The following is a 9,236-nucleotide window of genomic DNA, read 5'->3' on the forward strand; positions in this document are numbered from 1 at the left end:
AATTCGGCTGCGTGAAACACACAAACTTCACGCATGCGTGGAGTGTATGTAGTGCACGGGAGTGATTCACGCAATGGTGCAAATAGTCACGGCCATATTTTATTATTAATATATCAGATATTCAAGTTTAGGATGGAAATAATCCCGAGTCGAACGTTACATTCTTTTTTTTAAAGAGGATTTGATCAAAATTGTGACGTGAAATTTGAATTTGAATGGACTAGTGAAGAAACGAATCAGCAAACAGGTTTATATCTCGCTGAATATCTTCAAAATTGGAATTGACAACAGAATGTTTATAAAAATATCTTCTGCAAAACCGAATTAAAATAAGACAGATCTCAATTCACCATTTCTCGCCACAACTGATAAAAACTTTTTCATTCCGACTAAAGAAAAACCTTTTAGATATGACAGTTGAATTGGATATATTATTTTAGATATCACAGTTTCCTGGTGACTACTTACTTCCACCTCGTTGGAAAATGTTTGTAAGCCGTGTGGACGGGTAGAGCGAGTGCTCTGCCTCCTCCCCAGACCTGCAGTGACGCAGAGAGATCCCCCTTGCTGCCTCCACCTCCGTACAATCCAGAATATTTTATCATGGGGTCTAGCAAGAGTTTATCATACTCCGGTCTCTGTCGTTTGCCCTCCAGAGTTCCTCTGAGATATCAAGAGAGAATGGAAGAGAATTAGAATGGAGTGGAATGTCAGACGGATGTATCAAGTGACAGTTCTGTCATGAATTGGTAAACCAGGATAAGTGATTTCCGCTTAGGGTCAATTATTGATGAATATCTTGGAAATGGATATAGTTAGAGAAATTTTTTCGAAGAGCCTTTTTAGAGCTGACATTTGGCTCTATAAAAGCGATTTTCATGAAAATTTCGGTATCTTTCTTCGTTTTCAAGATATTCATCGATGATTGCGACTAAGCAAAATGCAGTTATCCTAGTTTACCAATTCACTACAGAGTTGCTCTACACTGACAGAAAAACGACAAAGCTCTCAAACAAGTCTTACTTGTGCCAGGAAAANTCTGTCATGAATTGGTAAACCAGGATAAGTGATTTCCGCTTAGGGTCAATTATTGATGAATATCTTGGAAATGGATATAGTTAGAGAAATTTTTTCGAAGAGCTTTTTTAGAGCTGACATTTGGCTCTATAAAAACGATTTTCATGAAAATTTCGGTATCTTTCTTCGTTTTCAAGATATTCATCGATGATTGCGACTAAGCAAAATGCAGTTATCCTAGTTTACCAATTCACTACAGAGTTGCTCTACACTGACAGAAAAACGACAAAGCTCTCAAACAAGTCTTACTTGTGCCAGGAAAATAGTTTTTTGAAAATTATCAAAAAAGGATTTTTTTGTGCCAAACATGCAGAGAGTGCGTCGGAATGAAAAAATTTTGTCGCAAAAATAGATTTAGTAGTTGAAAAAAAAATTGCATTCTCTGTACACGAGAGAAATGTCATTTCTAGCACTACTCCTTCGTTATTCGATACTTCCATACGTATTTTGCTCCCGAAAAATCTTTGTTTTGTGCGAAACAGGGATAGTAGTTTTTCGTTTCGGCTGTCTAATAATCACAGACAACAAATGAGCCCTTAAATGAAACAATAATAATGATATGATAGCAATCTTGTAACTTAGGGATAAAATATTAGAAGATAAATTTTCCTCCAGGGGAGTGTGGGGTAAAATGGACACTTTTGACTTTTATAAAAATATTCATAACTCAGAAATAGACTCATCAATTGAGCTCAGTCTAAGCTCATCACAAAGAGGAATCATTGTTTTTCAATTGAAAAATAAAATTATTCCATTTCATGAACAATTCAACACGTCATGAATATTTTTAAAAAAGTCAAAAGTGTCCGTTTTACCCTACCTTCCTCTATATGAGATATTTTCATCCTGAAAAGGCACCGTCTGGTGTGAATTATCCGCCTCTTGAGCCAAATATTTCGTGGCTGTCGAAAGCAGAACAATTATTCATGTCTGAGACTTTCAGTTTCGAACCAAATAAATTCAGTAGCGAAGTGGTAAAACGGTTCAAGTTGACTTATCTCTTAGTTGAGTTTTTGAAGAATATCTCCGAATTTAAAGGAGATAATGAAATTTTCGTAATAACCTTTTTTCTAGAGCAAATTGAGCGCTACAAAAAAGGATTCGACAAAAATTTAGCTATCTCCCTTCGATTCCGTGGTATTCACTAAAATCTGCTCAATAGTCAAAATCGACGTAAACCGGTTTACCACTTCGCTACTGAATTCTTTTTTGGCAATTTTCAACTAGCGATTTTGTCGGTCTAACAAGACTTGTTTGACAACGTGTGTGTTTATCTCTCAGTGTATTGTTCCATATTTTATTGTTTTTAATACGTAATCAGAGGATTAACAATGACCACTTTTCATTGAGAGGTTTTCGACGTCAGCTCGTGACGTTGAATTAATCTCACGTTTAGATCATTCTAATTTCAGACTATCTCAATACGAATTTTCAATTTTAACGATCGTAAGGGGAATTGTGATCGATTGGGGAAGACAATACCGGTCAGGTCTGCAGAATAAATGTTCAGGCGTGTCCATACGTGAATAAACTGAAGGATGGGTTTTGTATTTGTTATAACAATTAGAATGACATGTGTCGGCTCCACTCACATTTTAATCTGGATTCTCACATCCAGCGAAGAACTGTAGACGTAGAAGAATTTGTCACTGATCTCCTCCATAGCCTCGGATAACGATCATGAAGGTCAATTGTTATAAGTGCTCTGTTTATTATATTTATTGACAATAATGAGGGAAAGTTTGGGTATCTGTCAAGTGAGTGCTCAACCTACAACTGTGGGCACTGGGACTAGCTGGGCGAGCTGGGTCTGTGGTATTGAAGATCACAGGGCAGTTCAAGAGCTCTCGGAGAGATGGCATTGGGAGTATCGAATGTGTAATACAGTCAAAAACGAAAAAAATTGAAATGAAATGATTTGGCTGTATTGAACTTTGAAATAAACTCCTAGAGAATTTCCTAATTTTTGACACCAATTTCAATGTTTGCCGAGATCTTCGAACATGCTAAATTTATTTGTAACAACCAAATTATTCAACAAATCGAAATTTAACTTCTGCCATTCGATAGAAGCTTCTATCGAATGGCAAAAGTTAAATTTCGATTTGTTGAATAATTTGTTTGTTAGAAATAAATTTGAAGATCATTGAAGTATTTTCAGTAAAAATTTCAAAATTTTTTGGGGAAATTTTGTCGATAAACGAGATGATTTAAGGTGATTGAATCGGTTGGATGTAAAATTTTCATCTACAACTTTTGTTCATAGAAAAAAATATGATAAATGCATTGAAAAATGAATAAAATGTGAAATGTGTAATGTGATTCAATCGGTTGGATGTAAAATTTTCATCTACAACTTTTGTTCATAGAAAAAAATATGATAAATGCATTGAAAAATGAATAAAATGTGAAATGTGTAATGTGATTCAATCGGTTGGATGTAAAATTTTCATCTACAACTTTTGTTCATAGAAAAAAACATGATAAATGGATTGAAAAATGAATAAAATAAAATAGTTCACTGCAGAGACAATTCCATTGACTTTCTAAATATCTTTTCCAAATGTCAATGTGTCTCTTAGAATTCGAGAAAATGATTTTTTACTGTTGACGGAAGAGGTCGATACCATGCACTAACCCTGGCCGATAGGACAAGTTTGTGATTCATGGGTTAAGAAAAAAAATCCACATAAATAATGATTTTTTATTTCTTTTTCTTCCCACAAAATCGTTACAATTTCCTTACTATTCAATTTTCATTCTTTTTTCTGTAGTTTCTTTTTATTTTCACCCTGTATCCACTCCGCGAGCGGATAGAAATATCCATTTTCAATTTAATCTCCTCCATTTTCTCACTCGTCTCAAAACTGTAGCTTCTGATCAAGTTGGCGACAAGTGTCTTGAGGCAAATGATGGCGAACTTCTGCCCGAGACAACCCCGAGGACCTCCACTGAAGGGAACATAAGCATATGGATGCCGCTTCTTGATGTTTTCAGGGAGAAATCTGTCTGGATCGAATTTCTCGGGTTCATTCCAGTATTTTTCGCTTCTGTGGGTCATGAAGGCTGCGAGGACGATGGAGCAATCTTCAGGGAGTGTGCAACTCTCTGTTGATATTATTGAATTGTTGAATGAATAAATGAATTAATTAATCAATTCGTTCATTTATTCATTCAGTCATGAACAAATAAATGAACGAATTGATTAATTAATTCATTTATTCATTGACTGAGTGAATAAATGAATTAATTAATGAATTCGTTCATTTATTCATTCAGTCATGAACAAATAAATGAACGAATTGATTAATTAATTCATTTATTCATTGACTGAGTGAATAAATGAATTAATTAATCAATTCGTTCATTTATTTGTTCATGACTGAATGAGTAAATGAATTAATTAATAAATTCGTTCATTTATTCATTCAGTCATGAACGAATTAATTAATTTATTAAATAATTGATTGATCGATTGATTGATTCATTTATTCATTTTTTTTTTTTCATTCTCACTCAATTCTGAGTACTTGCTGACTATCTCTGAACAGTACCTAATTCAATTCGTCCAGTGGTTTTCCTCACCATCAACGGAGCAATTGGAAAAAGTCTCAGTGTCTCTCTGATGACCATCTCCAAGTACCTCAATTTAGAAAGATGCTCCTCTCTCACATCCTCACTCTCGCCAAGTACCTCGTCAACTTCCTCTCGAACCTTCTTCTGCACTTCCGGATGCATCGCCAGCATCAGTAACGTAAACGACGAGATAACTGCTGTTGTATCTTGAGCCTGGAAATAAAATCGAGCGCATAATTTTTTGGGAGGGCTGATAAATATTCTAGTGGGAAGTTGAAGGATTTATTTACGGCGATGTAAACAGTGTAGATTTGATACCGGAGATCCAGGTCGTTCATTACATTATTTTTCATACTGTGATCGATCAACTGCTCTAATAACATTACTCTTGGCCTGTCCGCCTTTATCGCTCCTCTTGCGAGGGCGGAGTGCTCTCTTTTCTTTCTAGAAATCGTCTGGAAAATTTAATTTCATTCAATTTTTTTCTCAACATTCAGTGCTTTTTCCATTTTTAACTACAATTTCTAATTATTTATTTATTTATTTATTGCTTTATACAGACCCAACAGCTCAAGGCCAATTATAGGGTCAAAACTACAATTAAGATATATACATAATTAATTACAGCATAACTGTAATCATGATGGGGATAACAAAATCAGATTTAACTACACGTATATGGCAATGAAATTCAGTGACGAAGGTGATGATACATAATAATCATTCAAGGACGAAGTGACTAATAATAATTTCAGAAATAACAACTTATAATGAAACTAATTCATTATTTAATAAATAAATTTATGGACGAAAATAATTCTTCAAAGCTCAACAAACTTCTTTTCTCTCCGTTAAGGTGTTTCGCCTGAAAAGTCAAAATAATGAAAAAAAATTGGAAAATTCACGAGAAAAAATTCTGAGTATGCTGCATCATTGAGAATTCTTGCACATTTTTTTCAGATCTCAGTGGAAAAAAAAAAATAATGAAATTTGGATGCTTTTGTTGCCCCTCCAGCTATAATCTCCGAGGTTACCCCACTCTCAATTAAGCAAATTTCCATGGCGCCCAAAAAAATGATGAACTATTGAGGAAAAACTAGCGGGTGATAAATTAAATCTTTCTTGAGAACACGTATAAGTTTCAGATTTTTTTCCGATTTCATAAGAAAGTTATTTGAACAAATGATTCGGAAAATTATGAGTTTCGGGGCAATTACGTCCTCACGCGCAGGCGCGTGATTCAAATGTCAGTGAGCATCATGGGAAAGCTATGGGTAGGACCATGGAACTGAGAGAGAGAAAACACTCGACAGGTTTACCAACTCGAGACGCATTTTAATATTATTTCAATAATTAGAAAAACATCCAATAAAAATTATTTGACACCCGCAGGTGATGAGAAAAAAATCAATCAATCTGATGAATAAAATCAATATTCAAAAAATGTTTAAATGCACACTTAAATAGTTACTTGAAAATTGGAAAATTTCGTGCTCAGCGATTGAATCGGGGCTCGAAAACCACAAGACTCCCCTCCGTTTCACCCCTCTGTGATCTACAGGCGAAACACCTTAAGTTCATTTCCTATAGAAAAATTCAGTGAAAAGATTGAAAATTAACAACTTCACCTGATCTACAACGCCATGAACTATCTTCAACCCCGCCTTCTGTTCTTCCCCGATTTTCGTATTCTCAAATATGAAATTTGGATGCAACCAGACTTTGAACATTCGCAAATGTAGCAATTCGTAGATCCTAAAAAAATCATAATCCGGATAAATTGTCAAAATGAAAACAAAGAGAATAACTTACACGGAGAGAAATTTTTTAGAAAAATTCTAGTGCCAGCACGGGTAAAGAGGCGCAAAGTGACAGCCAGAAAAAAATTCCAGTGCCGGCACTCGAAATTTTATTGGGGAAAACGTGAATTTTCCCCCATATTTCTGTGAAAATTTCCCCGAAATCCCCAGAAATTTAACCAGAAATACCAACAAATTTTACCTTAACAGCACTAGAATTTTTCACAGCCGATTTTTTCCAGTACTCGTACTAGAATTCAGTTAGCGAAGTGGTAAAAAGAGATAAATCAATTTTGACTATTGGCCAGTTTTCAATCAATATCTCGGAATCTCAAGGAGATAGCAAAATTTTTGTTACAACCTTTTTTGTGGAGCCGATTGAGTGCTACAATAAATGTAATTACAAAAATTTCGCTATCTCTCTTAGATTTGGAAATATTCCTCAAAAACTCAACTGGGAGATAAGTCGACTCATCTCCGTTTACCACTTCACTACTGAATTTTTCTAGAAAATTTCTCTCCGTGTACGGACGATGAAGAAACAAATGGTTGTTTACCGATCGGAATAGTGTACAAACTGTTTGTATCCCCCTTTCTGCGCAGCACCGGAAACCCCGAAAATTGTCTCTGAACATAAATCGGAATGAGTGAATCTGTCGAGTGCATACAAATCGCGATCACTGGCCGATGTATTTACCGAACATCATATCAGTTGTGCAATTGGTCATGAAAGGAAGAACATCAAACTCTCCATATCCGACTCTGTCCCCCAACAGTTGCCCGCAGTAATGGCTGTGAATATTAAAATACTTCAAGTACGTCGTCAATGATTTTCCATTGAGCATCGGCATGACGATTTTTCGTTGAGTCCTATGCACCGGTCCTACCAAGTAATCCGTAATATTCATAAACCACAATAACGAATGAAGAAAAAAAAATAGAGAAATTTTTATAGTACCTGAGGCACTGACGAGGCCTTGACCCACCGCTGGCTCCATCAGCCTGTAGATTGGGTCTTTGTACGATGCCTTTGAACTCGCAAAAATTGTCTAGACAATGCAGGTAATTACTCTAAAGCCATTCTAACAATTCACAAAATTTTAGAAATAAAATTCAGCGAAAATTACTTGGTAATCTCGAGGATCTGTTAAAATAACGACGAGTTTGGGTCCCAGCCAGAAGCGAAATGTTGATTTGTTACTTCGTATGATCTCGACGACTCGGTCGAGGGTCTCTTCATTTCACCATAAAAACGAAATGATAAATGATAATAAAAAAATTAGCGAAGTGGTTAAACGGTTTAAGTCGACTCATCTGCCAGTTGAGTTTTTGAGGAATAGTTCCGAATCTAAGGGAGATAGCGAAATTTTCGTGATTACATTTATTGTAGGCCTCAATCGGCTCTACAAAAAAGGTTATAACAAAAATTTTGCCATCTCCCTTAGATTCCGAGATATTCATTGATGACTGGTCAATAGTCAAAATTGACTGGTACCGTTTTACCACTTCGCTACTGATTTTCTTAATGGAAAATCCACGAAAGAAGATAGTAATTAATTTCTTATTGTCATCGATAATTATTATTGATAACCACTATTCATGATGATGAGAAAGGAAATAACCAAAAATGGGAAAAATTGAGATTTATTCACCATCAGGACTGACTGCGAACTGAAGCGCATTCCCCAGTAATGGAAGCGTCGAAGGACCCGGAAGAGTCATGGCAAATTTCAAAAGAGCAGCTCGACGAATCCAGAAATCCCTCAGACTTTTCCACAATAATAAAGCGGCTAGACCTGCAGCAGCCAGAGCTAGGTATCCTATCGTAAAAAATTCTCAATCCTTCGATACGATCCTTCGTTAATATTCACCGCCATCACTCACCAAGCACTGGCATACTCCCGATCATGATATCATCCCGAATGAACCGATGCATAAACATCCACGACATTTTTATTCCCCGGAGAAATTGCAATAGCACAGGCTTTTCATCGTCAACTGCTCAGTTTTGTGTTTATTCGGAAACTGTCTGGTTGAGACGTACATTTCTCGTATTTATAAGTGAGGTGGGAGGATAGGAGATACTCCTTTGAATGAAGAATAAAGAATAGTGGAAAGGGGGAAGGAACCTTCACAATGAGTTTTCAAGTCGAAACCTTTTTTTTATTCACTTGATCGTTCACAATTTCCCTTCTCAATATTTTGATTATTAATTCCTCTGATCGTTATTAATAGGATTCGGAAAAATAAAATAAAATAAACAGAAAACGTCGACGGCGGCCGAAGCGGTTAAATCGCTCGGCTGCTTTTTTTTATTACGATAAATACAAACACAAAATCCTATTTTTTTTCTTTTTTTTAGGGCATTAAACAAAATATACAACGCTACTGAATGGAGCAGATAATAATAATAATTTATTTCCTTTAGTACATAAATTTCTTTCTCTGTACACAACGTTCACATTTTTTTCCTGAGAAGGCTTGGTGTTGGCTAATGATGATGATAATATTTATTAAAACAAAAAAGAGAACAATATCTACATATGCTTAAATTAAATGAGTTGCACCAAATGTTGAGAGACTGAAAAAGTTATGAGAACAAGAGTTAGTCAGTATAGTCTTCACAGCCGATGTCTCCGCTCCCCAACTTCACGTCTGACGTGTTCATGCCACTTCAACCCCCTCAGATTCTAATGGAGCAGATAATATGAAATCGATATAATAGTATATTTCGTTACGAGTGCGGAAAAGTGTTTTTTGGCTCGTGGGAGGTTTATAGCACGA

At 35.6% G+C, this 9,236-nt stretch overlaps 2 protein-coding genes across 3 annotated transcripts; both read right to left on the reverse strand.

Annotated features, from left to right (window-relative positions):
• Positions 1–464: 464 nt before the first annotated feature.
• On the reverse strand, positions 465–2,852 carry LOC107041321 (phosphatidylinositol 3-kinase catalytic subunit type 3-like). The gene is made up of 2 exons (XM_015261815.1): positions 2,670–2,852; positions 465–663 (listed from the first exon to the last, which is right to left on the reverse strand). The coding sequence occupies exons 1-2, from the start codon at positions 2,738–2,740 to the stop codon at positions 465–467; spliced, it is 270 nt and encodes an 89-aa protein (XP_015117301.1). The 5' UTR covers positions 2,741–2,852.
• Positions 2,853–3,802: 950 nt separating this feature from the next.
• Positions 3,803–8,363, reverse strand: LOC107041310 (cytochrome P450 4C1). Of its 2 annotated transcripts, XM_015261801.1 has the most exons (10): positions 8,337–8,363; positions 8,105–8,272; positions 7,580–7,686; positions 7,411–7,501; positions 7,150–7,335; positions 7,010–7,079; positions 6,282–6,408; positions 4,944–5,108; positions 4,632–4,866; positions 3,803–4,185 (listed from the first exon to the last, which is right to left on the reverse strand). In XM_015261801.1, the coding sequence occupies exons 1-10, from the start codon at positions 8,359–8,361 to the stop codon at positions 3,827–3,829; spliced, it is 1,533 nt and encodes a 510-aa protein (XP_015117287.1). In that variant the 5' UTR covers positions 8,362–8,363; the 3' UTR covers positions 3,803–3,826. The 2 variants fall into 2 exon arrangements, with proteins under 2 accessions (XP_015117287.1, XP_015117288.1); XM_015261802.1 differs by lacking the exon at positions 4,944–5,108.
• Between the last annotated feature and the right edge of the window lie 873 nt (positions 8,364–9,236).

The sequence above is a fragment of the Diachasma alloeum genome, unplaced genomic scaffold, assembly GCF_001412515.2.
Source record: "Diachasma alloeum isolate Michigan unplaced genomic scaffold, Dall2.0 Dall_scaffold_00362, whole genome shotgun sequence".
Lineage (NCBI taxonomy): Eukaryota > Metazoa > Arthropoda > Insecta > Hymenoptera > Braconidae > Diachasma > Diachasma alloeum.

Bases quoted from the DNA above. Each gene is read 5' to 3' on its own strand.
- LOC107041321 (XM_015261815.1), bottom strand. From the start codon at position 2,740: ATGGAGGAGATCAGTGACAAATTCTTCTACGTCTACAGTTCTTCGCTG. The intron at 664-2,669 runs GTGAGTGGAGCC...TTGATATCTCAG, and splicing joins GTGAGAATCCAGATTAAAAT to AGGAACTCTGGAGGGCAAAC.
- LOC107041310 (XM_015261801.1), bottom strand. From the start codon at position 8,361: ATGATCGGGAGTATGCCAGTGCTTG. The intron at 4,867-4,943 runs GTAAATAAATCC...TTTTATTTCCAG, and splicing joins TCTACACTGTTTACATCGCC to GCTCAAGATACAACAGCAGT. The intron at 4,186-4,631 runs GTACTGTTCAGA...TAATATCAACAG, and splicing joins CACTGGACGAATTGAATTAG to AGAGTTGCACACTCCCTGAA.